Source organism: Neopelma chrysocephalum, unplaced genomic scaffold (assembly GCF_003984885.1).
Source record: "Neopelma chrysocephalum unplaced genomic scaffold, ASM398488v2 Primary Assembly neopelma1_24, whole genome shotgun sequence".
NCBI classification, from domain to species: domain Eukaryota; kingdom Metazoa; phylum Chordata; class Aves; order Passeriformes; family Pipridae; genus Neopelma; species Neopelma chrysocephalum.
Window position 1 is genome coordinate 33,455,960 of NW_020897693.1, and position 16,563 is coordinate 33,472,522.

A 16,563-nucleotide genomic window follows, 5' to 3' on the forward strand; every position below is an offset into this window, starting at 1 on the left:
TACTGAGGCAAGAAGGAAAAAGGGCAGAGGCCACCTGAGGCCCTTCCTTATCTCTCTGCTTTACGGTGGGCTGCAGCAGCCAAGTCAGCTCAGGGCAGCTCCCAGGTGGCAGCCAGCCTGCTGAAAGCACCGAGCCAAACCCCAGCCCTGTTCTCTTCCAGAATTATCATGTGGCAGTGGCAGAGTCTGCCGTCATTGGCTACCCACATGAGATCAAGGGAGAAGGTAAGATGCTTCATTTCCTGCCCCTGAAACATCTCTCCTGGGGCTAAGGGACTGCAGTGGGAAGTGACACTGGTAGCAATGCTGTGTCCACACACACAGCATGTTAGCAAGGATCTCAGCACAGCCATCACAACTGCACAAGACCAGCTAGGCTTTGCATAAGGTGACAGCAGCAGCACCATGGTCAAAAGCACTCTCAGCTTTGGCTACAGAGCATCCCCAGAGGCTTCCAGCAGAGAAGTTCTCTCCTGGCACTAAGTCCAGGCAGGCCCTCAGGAGCATGGTGTGCACAGTGCTCAGTAACCTCAGGTCTTTCTGCCAGGAGCCTACGTGTTCGTTGTGCTGAAGAAGGACAGTGGCTACACACAGGAGACTCTTGCTGCTGAGCTACAGGAGCTCATCTCCAAGAAGATCGCTAAGTACGCAGCTCCAGATTATGTTCAGGTAACACATGCAGGCTGCTCCAGCACCCTGGCAGCTTGGCCAACCCCTTTACCTCAGCCTTAATTCTGCTCCTCCCCATCACAGGTCACACACCGGCTGCCCAAGACACGCTCGGGTAAGATTATGCGTCGAGTGCTACGGAAAATCGTGGAGGACAAGGCCAGTGAGCTTGGGGACCTAACCACACTGGATGACCATGAAGCCGTGCAGCAGATCATAGAGGGACACAAGCACCTTGTGGAGGGGCAGAAGAGCTACTAGCTTGGCTCTACCAGCAGCCACCTCCTCCACCTTCACTGCAAAACTAGGGAAACATCCAGAATTTCCACTAAGCAAGTGGTGGCCAGTAAGTTGCTCAGAGACCACACCTCCACTGCATTCTCAGAGTGACCTCTTCACAACACAGAGACCCTCAAAACCTGTCTCCACACACATATGTGAGGCAGGTGAGAGAACATGACTCATCACAGGCAGAACAGTAAGGAGAGACAAGCTATGTTTCCTACCCTAAAGGGAGAGGGCCAAAAGCCCTCCTTAGGGTTCCTTGTGCCTTGCAGTAGCTGTGGAGATAGCAGCAGGGCAGGACTGCTAGTGCTGGATAGGTATATTACTCCTACCCCTGTTGTGCTCTTCAGCCAGTCTAGTCCAGGACCATACAAGCATCTCCTCCAAAGCAAACCCCAGAAAGAAAACATCCAGCAGTCCAGTTAACAAATATTGACTCTTCTCCATAAAAATAATTTGAAAACAGGCCCCATATTTTAATAAAAAAATGTTCCTTTTACATATAGCTATGTGTCATAAGGAGAGCAGACGCACCCCTTCTCTGTGCTAGCATTCTCCTCCCCTTACAATGCTCCTCTTGGGGAACACAACCCTCAATAGAGCCACAAAGTACAGAAATCTGTTCTGCAGAGCTGTGTATGAAAGACAGAGCTCCCAGAAAGGCACAGAGGGCAGAAAAGGAGGCTGCATCCTAGCCTTGCACCACTGCATCCTGGACAAAGTGGAGGTTCCTCTGGCTCTTGTTTCTACAAGGCCCACGAGGCAGCATCTTCTCTTTGGGCAGCCTAGCAGCTCACCCCTTTCCTGCATGAGAGCCAGGGAGGCAAAAGGAGGCCAGGAGAAGGATGGCATAGCTGTCTGCTCCTGACAGAACCCCACACTATGAGTTCTGACATGCTCTGTGTCCATCAGCAAAATCCAGAATTGGCCTTCCACTGTTTGAATCATATGTTGACAGTTGCTGGCTTGGCAGCTCCATGTCTGCTATTGAGAGCTCTCCCAGATGTGCAGGTTCTGCGTCTGGCCAGACAAGGGCATGTTTTTCAGTGTCCTTCCCCAGCAGGGAGCCGCTTCATCTTCTCGCATCGAGTGAGCTCCCATCTTCCCTCCCCATGAAGTTTCAAAATCCAGCTGTGGAACTGTAATTCAATAACACAATGTTGAAGGATGTCTCTACAAGGGCATGTCCTCCCACAGTGACATACTCCAGCCTTAGTCACTCCCTTCTGCTCGGCAGAGACCCTCTCTACCTCCTCTGTCTTGCCACCACCAGAGAGGCATGGAATGCTGTCTCCCTGCCTCACCTTTTCCAGGCTGGGTCTGTGTCCCACGCTGATCAGCGTCATGCCCAGCTGAAGGCACAGACGATACAGTTCATGCTCCACCTCTTCTGTCAAGGCACTGGTGGCTTCATCTAGCACTAAAAGAAAAGTCGTAAACCCCACAAATCCTCTCCCAGCCAGACATCTCCCCTAGGCAAAAGAGCAGCAACTGCCGAGAACATTTCACTTATTAACTGGAGTTCACCAAGAGCATCTAAAGAAGGCAAGGAGGAAAAGCCTAAGGACTCTGGTATTCCTCTAGCACAGCTGGTGTCAGTCAATTGGGAAAGCTGTCCTTCCCCTCAAGTCCTTGAATCCATCCAAACTGCACTGTTCCCCTCATTCCTCTCCCTCAACAGCTGCCAGCCACTGCCTCGTCCCCCCCAGTGAGAAAGCCGAGACATGGCCTTCTCAAGACAAGCCACGTGCCACAGCACCAAGCTGAGCAGCAGCCAGTGCACCCTTCCAGCACACCACATGTGGAGCTACTAGGATGGCCTGCAGCACCCTCCTGACTGTTAAGGGTAAATACTACAGATCTGGAGCAGAAAAATTCAATTTGTTTTACACCATCTCTACAGTTTTTAGTTTGCAATCCACAGGTTCCTTTCACCCAGACAGCACCGAGCTGTGATGCAGGCTTCAGGGGAAAGAGAGGTACTTACCTGTGGCTGCTTGCTACTGACACTGGCTCTGTTCACCCACATCCACCCTGGCCCTCATGGCAAGTCCTCCAACAGCCCACCCAGCAGAGACTAAGGAATTGGCCCCATCAGCTAATCACGGATGTTTCTGTGATCTCTCAGGACTGTTTCTCCACTGGTCCTCGTCTTCTTTTGCCATGTCATGGCTAAATTTCCCATATTGCTTCCACAACCCTACAGATGTTTGTGAGCTTCAGATATGGCAGCTGCCACCACACTCCCCAGCATAAACACTTCTTTACATAGCAACTGGTGAGAATGCCATTGGACAGGTGCCATTGGACCTGGACGAAGAACATTAATCACTAATTCCCTAAGAAGAGTATGTCTTATATACAGTTCTTGATTTACCATCCTCCACACAAATAATGAAATGTTTTCACAACTGAATCCTCTGTGTGCTATGCTGCTAAAATAATGGCCAAGGTGAAGCATGCTCCTAGCAAACAAGGGATTTCATGAGCTGTCTCTGTACCAGCTTCTCTTTACACTAGAGGCCCTGCCTTCCCCCTCTCCCCTTTTCTTTAGTAGTCAGTCACTCACCCGCATATTTTGGCTGGAGGTAGAAGAGCCGTGCAAATGAGAGTCTCTGCATCTCCCCTGGAGACAGGATGTCATACCTGCAGTAGGGTCAAGATTCAATACCTCCCACAAGAAACAGAACTTGTTTGCTGAAAATCATATGGCTTTTGATATCAGAGACACCAACAAGCAACTGTCCCTATGTCCCTTGTGCCCCTCGCCATGCTGCTTAGAAGTGTTCCCCACTCAAAAAAATCAGCCAAATTCATGCAGATAGTGAGCTCCCTTACCAGTTCCAGTCCACCTGCTCATCCAGTCCTCCAGCCCTTGCCAGCAAATCAGTCTGCAGAGAGCACAGCAGAACACAGTTGCCAACCCTGTCAGCCCATGGCTCTGAGCATAACCACCCCTTTCCTGCTAATCTCGCTTTCCCCACTTGAGCTGAAGTTGCTCTTTATCCCTCCTCCTCTTCCTGTCCCATAGACAGTCCTGCCCCAGCTACAGACAATGTCCCCACAGCACACAGTCATGCTGTGCTGCCACAAAAAAATCATCCCTTCTTCCTTCACTGGCAGCACCAGGAAAGAAGGCAGCAGCACTACCAGTGACTCACCAGCCCAGCCAGCTCCAGGAATCGCAGAATTCTTTCATCATCTGCAGACCCTGGGGAGAAAGCTGCACAGCATAAGCAAGGGCAATGTGTGCTGAAGCCACAGCTGCCCAGACGAGTCAGTGGGGCAGAAGGGAAGGATCTCCTGATATTCAGTGTAGCTGACCTGATCCCTTAATTATACCAGGTCTTGAGCTTTGGCACAGATAGCCTCGAAGACTGACCTTTCCTTAAAAATGTTAACCATGCCTGTGAGCAGCATGCCAGTAGGTAGCTGGGCTCCACAGATACACCTGACATTTGGGTCAGCCCATGGCCACAGATGGGCACAGCCAGAACACAAGGATCCAGGCTTCAATTGCCAAAGCCCTGCCTGCCAGTTTTGCTCTTACAGCTGAGACTGCACACTGCGGGTGGTGGAGTCAGGGAAACGGGGCTCAGGTAACAGCTGGCAAAAGGACGCTATGTGGGATGAGAAAAACCTCAGGGTGAATCAGCTGTGGAGCAGAACGTACATTTGAGCTGGTACAGTCAGCATCTATGGAACCTGAGTAGAAGGGCTGTGCATCTGCTATGGACCTCTATGAAGATGCTGAACAGCCTCAACAGTAGCTGATGGCTGTAGCTACTCTCAGCAAGATTGTGACTCCCAAGTGTTTGAAAGCAGCAGATAACACTGCTGGACATCTCCAAGCTACGGCAGACCTCATGTGGTCTGACTTGGGAAGAGGGCAGGGGAGAAAAAAGGATCCATGTATTCTGACCTCAAGAGAATGCAAAGCCCTGGAATATAATTTGAAAAACAGAAACAGTGAAAGATGGAGGTGAATGGAAAATGAGATGAAGGCAAACATGGCTTGCCCAAAGTCAGACTGTGCCAGACAAATCAGATGTATCCCAACAGCAACATGTATCACGTCTAGCACAGCAGCTAGCATGGCCATCTTGTTCTCATTGTACTAAGTAAATTCTTATCAAGTGAATATGCTCCCTCCCAGAAGGGAGGGTACACAGAGCTGACCTTCACATACACTAAGGTAAATCTTGTAGGGAAAAGCAGAGCAACAAAAGCAAACCAGATGAGTGTTCTTGATGGGCCGTGGCAGGGGAGAAGCTACACTGAGTACAGGACAGTGAGCTGACACCACAGGGTTGGTTAATTGCTCTAATGAATTTCCACATACCTGAAACTGGATAGATCTCCTTCAGGGGATAGATCACCTGTTTAACAAAGCAAAAGAAACCATGTTGAGGGAGCTGGACACAGTCCTTCAGATATGCAAAGGGGGTGGCATGAACTCAGGCACAAGGGAAAGAGCAGCACAGGTATCCTCCCTCTTGCAGGCCTGTCTGCACCATACAGGTTCACAGGGCATGACCACAGCTGGGAGCAGAGCTGAGGCCAGAGTAGAGACAGCCCCTGGGCTCACCTGCTCACGCAGGCTTCCGTCGGTGAAGAAGGGCCGCTGTGGTAGGAACACCACTCCCCGGGGGCCAAAGCAGGTCAGCATCTTGATGCTCCCTGCACAGAGACACACTCTGTCAAGCCTGCAGTACCAGCAACTCCCCACTGCCCCCTGTGTAGTCCTGTTCCATGAAGTAGCCAACAAATCCCCACAAAAGTGTGTTTGCAACACAGGACAAAGCAATGAGAGCCACAGAATGTGACAGATGGCTGGCTCCAATCGGTGGATCAGTGACACATTCACCATCACAAGGTGCCACTGGCCTCACAAGACCACCTTCCAAACTCAGAGTAGCCTTGGTTGAGAAAGAGAAGGCTGCAGCATGTAGCAGTCCTTACCCCGCGTGCTCTCCCAGAGTCCTCCAAGGACCCTCAGGAGAGATGTCTTCCCTGTACCAGTGTTTCCCACAATCATCACACTGTTTCCTTGTGAGATCCTGAGGCTCAAGTCCTTGATGAGCAGCTTGCCAGAGGACGGCACCGAAAGTGTCACTTGGTCCAGAAGGAAAGCTGTGTCCCTTGGCACTGGGTCCTCCCCAGAATGGCTGCTGGGCCACCACCAAGACAAAGGAGGAGAGATCTGGGGGTAAGTGACCACGCTGAGATTGTCAAAAATCAGGCACCTTAGACCTCCTGTGTCTCTGTGACAGCAGCCTTGCCCCACACACCCCAGGAATGACAAATCACAGTGAGCACTGCCTGCTCCAACCAACTGTGTGCAACAGATTCTGATACCAGGGGCCACCTCCATCCCATGGTAGCCTCACACTCTGGCACGTAAGCTGCAAGCCAGCCAGTTGTTGAGAGGAGACTCACCCGTCCAAATCCCAGCTGGTTTTGGCTTCTGAGTAGTTACCATTTTTTTTTCTGCCAAGGCTCAGCAAGGTCTCCTGCAGTTCACCAATCCTAGACAAACAAGAGGTTGCATGAATGCCATGGACAACTCCAGCAGCCTCCTCACAATATCCAAACATGCTCATGTTTGCACGCAAGCAATTTTTTCTTATTTTTTTAGCACGGACATGGGCAGAGTCTTGTCCTGCACTTCCCTTTCTCCCAGAGATGTGCTGACAGAAAAGCTCACCTGTGTGTGTAGCCAGCTACATCGGTCACAGTGCTGGAGAGATCTATGAGCTGGCTGAAGCAGCCAATGAGGTAGATGGAAACAAAAGCATTCTGGGGAGAAATCACATGCCAGAGTAAGGGTCAGTGCTGAGCTGGGGTGCTGTCCCTTACTTCAAGACTGCAAGGAAGCAGCCAAGGAGTCCACACATTTGGCCATGTCAGCTGACTTTGCAAGATCAATGAGAGGTTGTGAAGTCACCCATGGTGGTGGGAATGAAGGAGAAGATGACTACATTTGAAAGGAACAGGGCTTCCCTGCTCAGTGCAGCAGTTCTTGCCAGGTGGACACATGTCCTGCCACCCAGGGATGGTGTTTGCAGAGTGCCTGCTGGCCAGCCCAGGGTCCAGCACACTTGCCCTAAGTCACGCAGATCCATGCCACCAGCACCGTATATGGCTCAGAGCAGGGTGTTTCAGCCAGCAGTATTTACTTAGCTATTTTTAGCTCTGCATTCTCTATCAGAAGCCAGTTTTGAGTATCTGGTAACGAGTCAGGTTGAGAAGGCAAATGCAAGCCAGCTCGGCCTCGCTGGTGGCCCTGGTCACCACGGGCAGACCTGCAGCAATGAGCAGACCCCAATCCCCCCACACTGCTGAAAGCCAGAGACTTTCTGACATCGCCATTTTTTTAGACACCCAGGTCTGAGCTAGTTAACACTTATGTAGATGTGACCTTGACAGCTCTCACTCCCAGGTTAATCATATACCAGCTGGCTACAAGCTCCCATTTCCATGACACCATGGCTAGGGACAGTCTAACCTGAAAGTCAAGTGCTGCATGACTATCCAGCCCCAGGGCCACCAGCCCCACATGAAACCTCCATCCTCAGTGCCTGCTCACCATCCACAATGAAGTCTGGGATATAACCCTTAGCTCACCTTGCTGACGAGGGCACTGAGCTCTGTTGGACTCAGGTCACCGTAGACCCCAGAAAAAATGGGAATGGCAATGACCATGTAGCTCAGGATGCTACCCAGATAGTCAAAGGTGTTGATCCCAACTGGGCAGAAACACATTGAGAGAAGACAAAGAGTTAGAGTAGGAACCTCTGTCCTAGCCAGGCTCAAATGTGGCCCATGAGCCCAGCCAGACGAATACGCATGTTCTTGTCTCAGCCCTTTATGATGCACCAGAGCAGAAGAACTCATTTCACAGGACAGCACAAGCACTAGGGTGAAAATTCATTTGCCAAGCAAAGAGCACTTTGGGGCAGACTCCTGAACAGAGAAACCTCCAGACATACAGCTCAGGAACCACCATGGGGCAAAAGTCACTTTGCCTGCTTGTTTCTATGCTTCAGGGGTCTGGCTGACTCACAGTAAACAGGAGGGATTGCAGAAAGGAAGCTCTGGGTTGAGACAGTTTTCCATGAAGTGTATCTTGGAGCACACAACAGGCAGAAAAACTTAAGACCCCAAATTCCCACAGACACCTCTGTTCAGGGCTCTCCCTCCCACACATTGCTCAGAAGCTCACTATGCTTCTGAGATGAGGAAGAGCTGTCTTTATAGTGGTCATTTAAAGCCAAAACCTGGACTCATTGACAATGGGAGAAGGGAGATTTTCAGGACAACTATGCTTAAGGGACAGGCTCTATAGGAAAGAAGTTTCCACAGCTTCCAACCACATACACCATCTTCTCCTTCCCCAAAGCTTAAGCCTTTCCCTCTTTTCTTGGCCTTTGAACAACTGCCCCAGAGAAAGCTAGATTCCTGGGTTCTCCACAGCTCTGCCTCTTTATGAGGCTTAAACTCAATAGGACTCCCATTTAGCACTCCAGGAGGCACTCTCTGTTCACCCTCAGGGCTTTCATGCACCAGCAAGAGGCGGGAGAGGAAAACACAGCACCCACCCAAGTGCTCCAAGTTCCCAAGCCTGTGGGCCACCACAATGGAGCTACCACACACCCCACTTCACCCCTCAAACTCCCCACTCACTGTATAGCCACAGCTCCTTGCCTATCAGCTCTCTCTGGGTCTGCAGCAGGCTCTGCAGCCTCCGGTCCGTGCGCATGTGCTCCACTCGCCCAGCCCTGTAAAATAAGATTGCAACAGACATCCCAGGACCTGTGGGCTTTAAAACGGAGGCTTGGAACAAGTCTGGCACCATCACTTCCAAGTAACAAGCTCTTCATTGAACAGGAACTGAACAGCCAAGAGCACCTTCCTGAAGAGCATCATCAAGAAACTGGCTGAAACAAGCAGTCTTGCAAATCTCTCCCAGAGCCTGTGGATGCTGTTATTGCAAACAGGAGGAGGGTTACTGTCTGCAAGGCCCCAGCCTGGAGCAATGCACAGTCCAGGTCAAACACATTTCCCAAGCAGAGCCTGGGTGGAAGAGTGGGATGGAACCACTACACAGCTAGAGCCAGAAAGGAGAGGGCAGAGGGGAGTCCAGGAGGTGATAATAAGCCCACACAGCCTACATGGCCAGCAGCCCCAGTTCACCTCTTCCTATTTCCCACTTCACAGGAGTGGGTCAAAGACAAGTTCTGAGCAGTGCAACCCCCAGTGGGGGTGACCCCAGCCTCACAACTCCCCCTTTCCAGGGCTATCTCCATCGGGTCACCCACTACCTGATTTTACAGTGATGCTCCCGTGGCCAGGCTGAGCCAGTAGCAAGGAGACATCTCAACTGTAAAACACCACCTCCACAAGTGCGGCAGCTCCTTCTGCTGTTTTGCAAGGCCTGGGCTGCCCTCAGGTGGCAAAATGCAGAGCTCCACATCTCACTCCAGAGATATAGCCATGGCAGCTATTGCCCCTGACATCTAACACAGGCTTGTGGCCAGTACATACCCACACTCCCATCACAGTCCACGCAACAGAAGGGCCTGACTAGATAAGGCCAGAAGCTGCACAAAAACATCTAAATTAAGATTTTTTAAGTCTCATTTCTGAAGATTTTCAACTCTTAGAAAAATACATTTTCTTTCTCAAAAATGCCTCTGGCTAGAATTCAGTTTGGCTTTATTGTCCTACAACCCAGTTCAGGTAACTACTGAACTACTGACAGCAATCTTTGCTGTCCGTGTATTCAGAGAGGACAAAACCTTGGACACAAGGAGTTAAAGGCAAGCAAGGCACCAAGGACCAGAGCTATTATTTCTGTTGCAGAGGAAGAGAGATTCCTGTATTGGTTTCCTCTTTTCCTTCCACTCACTTCACTTTTAAAGCAAGTTTGCCAAAGGCTTAGAAACAAAAAAAGTAAAAAAGTGACAGTGCTCAGCTTTTGTTTCTTCCTTTACCAAAACAGTGGTCAGGCAGGTGCAAGAGGACAAGGTCTAACAGCTAGAGAAGTTGAGCAGTCAAAACCAGCCACTCGCTGCATGCTCATCCTCTTGCAGGACTCTAAGAATGCAACCTTTTAAAAAATTCCTATATTTTTAATTAAGATGAATACCATGAAAATGCCTGGTTTTGTGCAATTCAATTTAATTCTAGTTTCTCACAAAGTCTACCTTTCCTACTAACAGACTGTACTGAAGTAAGACACTCTGTTTTCTGGTATAATTCACTTTCCATTTTCTACTTAGTAACAAAATAAAAAAATTCAAAACTGTGAGGAAAAGTACTGCAGCTTAAATAAGGGTATGCAATTAGAGTATCTTCTCCATTACAAAAAATTCTAATCAACCAGTAGGAATCAACCAGTCCACAAAGAGATAACTTGGACTTGCCAATGCAAACCAAGATTGATTTCAGTTATTTAAATCAGTTTCATACCTGTCAATATAAATCTTTATGAAAGCAGTGATTTTGAATCAAACCACTTCGGAGACAGCACCACAACACTTGAAATGCCCAGTCACTACAGCACGAAGGAGACAAATATAGATCACAGGCAGGGAAGACCAGAGAGATGACAGCTGCTACTTGCTTAAATTCCTGGAAGAAGTGCAATTTCACAATACACAGGGCAAGGGCAAGACTTGTGACAAGAGAGAAGCAACAATCTCCTGCCACCCCAAAACAAGCTACAGCAAAATCATGGCTCTTTTCCTGGGTTCTCAACATTTCTGTGAACAAAGCAGCAGCTCGGCAGACTTCAGGGCATCACTAAATGAAGAGGTGCTGCTGGGCTCCCAGTTGTGTGCTCAGCTGTGGGGCAAATGGCACTGAGCAAATTCAGAGCAGCAGCAGAGCATAGGGAGGGTCAGAGCACAGACTGACCAAGAGGAGCAAGCAGAGGTAAGCTGGCCAGGCCGCAGCTAGCACACCCACAGAAGAAATGCAGGTTAGCAACAGCAGGATGTTAGCAACATGTAACAAGTTCCCAGAGGAACAAGATGCGATAAGACTTCGAGCAATCTTCCAGGTAAGGACCTGGCAAAACATCAGCAATTGTCTCTAAGTCAGCACCAAATCTGTATCTGGCCTCTAGGGATGTTAGAATGGAGGCAGAAAAAAATAATTGTCTCCAGTTTTTGTGGATTATTTCTGCAAATGATGCACAGAATGCAAAGAACACCATGTCAGGGCCATATGACGCTACAGTGGAAAGGAGGGGACAGAAAGCTCTGGCTGCAGCAACAGGACTTGGGCTCCTGTGGGACACATGAATACAACAAAGATGTCCTGAACTGGGATGATCCTTATGAGGATATAAAGAAATGAACACTACTAACCTGTAGAAAGCAGCTGGTTCTGCATTGACACGAATCTGCATGTGTTTGAACCTGGAGAACCAAGAAAAACGTAATAATTGTACACAAATGCTCAGTGAATTATGTAGCCAAAACCCTTGTTAGAGGAAACTCATCTTACATCTGTCAGAGCACTGATCTGAGGCAGTTCCTGACAGAAGCACTCAACAGGCTCAAAAAGGCACCAGAGACCAAGGCTTAGCACATGGTGACATCATTCTGGACCAGCTCAATGGTGCATTTGTTTGGTATCCTGTTCTCTGCTCACAACTTCTTAGCCCTTGGTCCTCCTGTTTGCTGCTAGTCCAGCACCTCAACCATACAGAATCACCACAACCAATTGCCCTGGTCTAGGCTCCCTGTGCCACATCAGCTTCTGCTGCTGTCCTTGGATACCCTGAGCCCCGGGGAAAGCTGCAAAGCCCCTGCCACACACCCAGCCAACCCTGGAAAGAAAAGGGAAGTAGGTGAGTTACAGAACATATGGAAAGACTGTGATGTTTTGGGAACTTAATGAAAGTGGTGGTGAAGCAAAAACCTGATTTCTGTCAGTAGATGCAGTTCGTTGAACTTGCATCTGCAGCCAGTGAAGCTCCATGTGGAGTTTTCTTCAACACACCCATAGCAGAGGCACCAGCAATGACCAGGCAAACAGCCTGAAGACTGAGCTGGGAGACTGAACCAAGGGCACTGCCTGCTATGACAAAGGGCAGTGTCCATCAGTACACGGACTTTGGAGCATGATTGCACAGGTAGGTTTCTCTGAGTGGGGGGAAAGTCACAGACAAGAGAAGCAGCTGCATACATAGCACTGAATGGGGACAAAAACGTAGCTTTCACAGGAGCTGCCAAGAAACAGTGAAAACACTGCTCAGCTGCGACTCACCTGAAATCGCCCTCCAGTTTTTCCTGCTGCACAAGTTTAGACACAATTGGGCTCATCAATACTTTGTTTGCAATCGTCCCAATGACAAAATACCCAAAGATGCTCACTGGGCCTAGCCAGCCTGTGCTACAGAGAAGGAGAAAGAGAGGTCAGCTAATAATCCAAGCAAAAGGACATCACTGGTCTCAAGCAATCAGAGACCTCAGCTGTGACCTCTCTCGGCTTTCACAGAGGTTTGGGAGCCAACACTGCACACCCCAGCATCCCCAAGGCAGAATTCCCATTGGAGTGCAGAGACCACTGACCTGTGTGTACAAACATCCATCTGGGGAGTTGTAACATGGGTGCCAGGCTTCAAAAAAGAGCATAGGATAGAGGCATGAAAACATGGCCAGGATGCATCCTTACCTGTGAAAGCACTGGTGGGTGTAGTAGGCCAGCGTGAAAGGTGAGATGACAAGTTTGCTGGCCATGGAGCTGAGCTGCTTGCAGAACCTCTCCACATCCTGGCTGATGCGCTGGTCCCTGCTCAACACAAAGAGCCATGGACACTGTTAAAGCCTAGATGCAAGAACCGGTACTAAACCCCTAAAAGGGAATAAGCCACACTGTTTCACTGTGGGAACTTAGGACAGGGTGAGGTGAACAACCCTGCCTGGGAGGGACCTGCAGCTGTGACTTCTGCTCCCCCATAGGAGACCATTTCCACAGCCCAGCAGGACCAAATTAAGAGGGCCTCCTTGTCACCCAGGAAGAACAGCTCTTGCTGTTACTTTCACCCTGTTCCTTGTATTAATCCTCTGTTTCACTTTCAACTTTGCTCAACTCTGTGCTAAAGGTCTCTGCATTCTTGTCCTTTACTCCTCTCCTGGAACAACCCCCAAACTACAAAACACTGTTGGCTCTCCCCCAGACCTTCAGTACTGGTCCTGCATCTCAGGCATCAGAGCTATCAGGATCGGCTATGGCACAGGCCAGGCCTTTGTCAACTGTTGCATATTTGCAAACACTTCCATCAAAGCCACACTTCCACAGCAGCTGGTCCCTTTGCTGCAAGGAAGAAAGTGCTTCCACTTGCCCTAGCTCCCAAGAGCAGGCAGCAGCACACCAACCCTTCTCACCTCATTGGCAGCAGGCACATGGGTGACAGACCTTCAAGTCCCACCTTTCGCACTGCTGAGCAGGAGTTGCACTTGGGGTAACTAGAAGAATTTCAACGTATTTATTCCCTCGGCACCTCATCTGCCCAGAGTACATGGACAAGGACTTCAGCCTGCTGTGCTATGCCCAAGTGGAAAGGACATGACTGTGAATGTTGGAGACCAGAATAAAGAGGGAGGCTGGACCCCTGGTTATTCTCAGTGCAGATACAACTACAATGACTTTCATCTCAAACCTTTTGCAGCCCTAGAACAGCAATGGATGTAGGTTTGGGGCAGCTCTCACCCTGACTGACCTTACAGTCATAATTTTTTCTTTCTCCTCAGACTGCAATTGTTCCCATAAAGTTGTAATTTAAGCTGTGCTACAGACTCATGGGAGGCTATTGCTTTTTATGAGCTATTAAGCAACATGTAATGAAAACACATAAACATCAATTCAAATGCCCTGTTAGGTGCTGCAAGTGTTTGTATGTCACTTAGAACGCACTCTTCTGAGATGGATGACTCCATGCATCTAACACTCAGCTTGGTTTGCACTGCATAATGGGAGGTCTCTTCATCCCTCTATTTCATTCTCTCTAAGGTGCAGAGAAAAAATTCTCAACAAGAAATTGCAAGCTGAAGAGAATTTTTCCAGTGACACCAAAAAGACACTAAACAATAAGACTGGATGTTGGAGCAGAAGCAAGGTCTTAATGAGAAATACTCCGCAGTATTCTCACATATTTGGTCTGCTAAGGTCAAGAGAGCTGGCTCTATTGCTGCAGAGCAGAGTGACCCAGTTATCTCCTGCATTTCACTGCACAGTGTGAACACATTCCCTGGTTAAAAATAAACTTGAGCAGAATAATCATGTGGTGAGGGGCCTCTGTCCTCCACTTCCCCTCCACCTCCAAGGAAAAAGACAGGCATGCAGGCCAACGCACTGCACTCCCTGGGAAGCACTGCATGCCTTGGTGCATGGATTTTTAACCTCTCCTTGCAACTCCACTACCACTGCAAAACACCATCAGAAATGAACAGGAAAGCCTGGAATCTCAAAACACCTGTTTGGAAAACATTATCCTTTGATTTCTTGTTTTTCAGCAAGTATTTAATAATAACTTCTTTAAATTCCGGAGGGGGGAAAAAAGCCTCTGCCTTGAGATTGGCTCAGTTGGTTAGAGCATGGTGCTAATAACACCATGGGTTCAATTCCTGCATGAGCCATTCACTTAAGAGTTGAACTCAATGATCCTTGTGCATCCCTTCTATCTCAGAATATTCTGTGATTCTGTGACTTCTCACATGATGTCTCATGTAGGATCTTTAACTCTTCAAACTGTATAACTAAACAGCAGTGCCCTGTGTGCAAGGACAGGCTGGAAGGCCAAGGTCCAGACGCAGTTGTGAAGAAGGGAGGTGTTCGACCTTTGCTGTACAGCTCGGGAAGATCAGCAGCTCTGCAGTAAGCAGGACAGTGCTCAAAGCAAACTGGAGAGGGACTTCGGTTGGGGTGGGCTGGGATAAGCAGGGAGGGGCTGAATGCTCCTCCTTCTCTCGTATTTCGAGTCACTCCTGACATTTCCTTCCTAGGAACAGGAAAAGGGAAATGCAGCCCTCATACAGTGCAAAACAAAGCCCTTCCTGGACATTACTCCCAAGGGTTATCAAAACCACTAAAAACCCAACTGAACAGAACTGTGTTCAGCTGCAGACTCTAGTGGTTGAAGTTCAAACAGAACAGGGACTGTCCTAAAGCACTGGCTGTGTGAAGGCAAGGAAGGCACTGCTCTCTGACTTCAGGCCCTTTGTAACGTCACACTGAGTGCCAAGGGTTGAGTTTGCAGACAGCATGTTTTATAATAGAAGTAGGTGCCTGTTCTGATTGATATCCATATTCCTTGCAACTGAAACATCCTACCCCTAAAACCATCACGACCAGCAGTCACAGGAGTTCCCAGCAACAGGTACCACCAGAGCAGAAGAGCGTATTTGTGCCTAAATGGTAAAAGCTTCTAGGGTTCAAGCCCCTAGCCAGAGACACAGAGAAGCCAGGAAAAAGTGCACAGCAGTCCAGGAGAAGCCAAGTAAGATACTGAAAGAAGATACAGGCAGCCTACGGATTATCGATGTCCTCACGCAGCACATGCAGGTTGTAGTAGACCTGGCCTTGGAAGTAGCAGCTGTGGAGGTATTCAGTGAGGGACTTCCTCCAGTTCACATACATCATGTTGCAGATAAACTGGTCGAAGCTTTTTAGCTGGAATGAGGGCAAAGAGAAAGACAGGAAGAGATAAGTGAGAATAACAAGCATTTCCCAAAATGAAACAAAAACAAGCAGTTTGTATTAGTGATCCATCTCACATGTAGCTACCTAGCTGGACGTGGGCAGACTTAGATCCTTTGTGACCAGAATCATGACGGGAGCCAAGGGCAACTTTCCCTTCCTCTCCCAGGACATGCTGAGCCGCTGGTCTTACCGTGGAGTTCACTATGATCAGAGTCACGGCAACGGCAGTCAATGTTTTGAACCCGGAGAAATCTTTGTCCCCTAGGACCTCATAGTACTGGCTGGGGATGACGCCGACCTGGTAAATAACCAGCTGCTCTGGAGGAGGAAGGCAAGCACAGGAAGGAATTGAAGGACAGCGGTGACAAGGCCAAGCGGGAGAGCACGGGGAGCAGCCGTGGGATGCCGCCCCCCCCATCCCACCACCCCGGCTCACCCAGCAAGGCGACACCGAGCAGAGTCAGGAACATGAGGGCGCTCGCGGAGGGCCACCCGGGGAAGAGCACGGCCAGCAGCCGCAGGAACCGCCGCAGGAACAGCCCGTCCAGCCGGGGCACAGCCCTGCAACGGAGGGACACGCGGGGGCCGGCAGTAAGCTCCGGGGTTCCCACCCCACCCCACCCCACCTCCCCTCCGCCGCGTCCCGCCCTGGCCGCGGAGGCGCCCCCAGCCCGGCCTGTCCGGTCCCTCCTCACCGGCCGCCGGTCCCGGCGCCCCCTGCGCTGCCGCTGCCTCCCGCCATCGGACTCGCCGGACCGTCCGGGAGAGCACCGCCCCCGCGGGCACTACATGGGAATATCCATCACCTCTCCTCGCCCGGCATCAGTCCCGCGCCCGCACGGGGGCGGCCGCCGCGCGCTTCCGCGTGCGACGTCACCATAGAGATCCCGCCCG

The 16,563-nt window shown here is 50.0% G+C and overlaps 2 protein-coding genes across 11 annotated transcripts in view; one reads left to right on the forward strand and one right to left on the reverse strand.

Annotated features, from left to right (window-relative positions):
* Nucleotides 1-3,517, forward strand: part of LOC113961253 (acetyl-coenzyme A synthetase 2-like, mitochondrial) — a 14,652-nt gene extending 11,135 nt beyond the window's left edge. Inside the window, exons 12-16 of one of the 4 annotated variants that reach the window (XR_003532254.1) lie at nucleotides 162-225; nucleotides 548-669; nucleotides 754-1,015; nucleotides 2,636-2,800; nucleotides 2,879-3,517. Coding sequence is in view for 2 of the 4 variants with exons in the window: in XM_027671450.1 (XP_027527251.1) it covers nucleotides 162-225; nucleotides 548-669; nucleotides 754-930 (363 nt within the window). In the remaining 2 variants the exon portion in view is untranslated. Of the gene's footprint in view, nucleotides 1-161; nucleotides 226-547; nucleotides 670-753; nucleotides 1,378-2,635 lie in introns of those variants that run through there. The other 3 variants (XR_003532253.1, XM_027671450.1, XM_027671458.1) reach the window with 3 other exon arrangements.
* On the reverse strand, nucleotides 1,410-16,506 carry ABCD4 (ATP binding cassette subfamily D member 4). 7 transcript variants are annotated; one of them, XM_027671531.1, is made up of 20 exons: nucleotides 16,459-16,506; nucleotides 16,106-16,230; nucleotides 15,860-15,987; nucleotides 15,500-15,639; nucleotides 12,643-12,759; nucleotides 12,235-12,360; nucleotides 11,887-12,042; nucleotides 11,331-11,381; nucleotides 8,641-8,735; nucleotides 7,582-7,703; nucleotides 6,662-6,753; nucleotides 6,394-6,483; nucleotides 5,917-6,125; nucleotides 5,543-5,634; nucleotides 5,297-5,333; nucleotides 4,116-4,177; nucleotides 3,793-3,845; nucleotides 3,524-3,600; nucleotides 2,259-2,374; nucleotides 1,410-2,093 (listed from the first exon to the last, which is right to left on the reverse strand). In XM_027671531.1, exons 1-20 carry the CDS (start codon nucleotides 16,470-16,472, stop codon nucleotides 1,998-2,000), a joined length of 1,998 nt encoding a protein of 665 aa, XP_027527332.1. In that variant the 5' UTR covers nucleotides 16,473-16,506; the 3' UTR covers nucleotides 1,410-1,997. The 7 variants fall into 7 exon arrangements, with proteins under 7 accessions (XP_027527332.1, XP_027527358.1, XP_027527339.1 ...); XM_027671557.1 differs by lacking the exon at nucleotides 11,887-12,042 and having other exon boundaries at nucleotides 4,116-4,165; nucleotides 16,476-16,492; XM_027671538.1 differs by lacking the exon at nucleotides 11,887-12,042 and having other exon boundaries at nucleotides 16,365-16,482.
* Between the last annotated feature and the right edge of the window lie 57 nt (nucleotides 16,507-16,563).

What these genes read in the sequence shown, in the direction of transcription:
- ABCD4 (XM_027671531.1), bottom strand. An exon ending in CATCTACTGACAGAAATCAG is followed by an intron (nt 11,382 to 11,886) that starts GTTTTTGCTTCA and finishes TTGGTTCTCCAG; the next exon opens with GTTCAAACACATGCAGATTC. An exon ending in TCCTGGAGCTGGCTGGGCTG is followed by an intron (nt 3,846 to 4,115) that starts GTGAGTCACTGG and finishes TGCTCTCTGCAG; the next exon opens with ACTGATTTGCTGGCAAGGGC.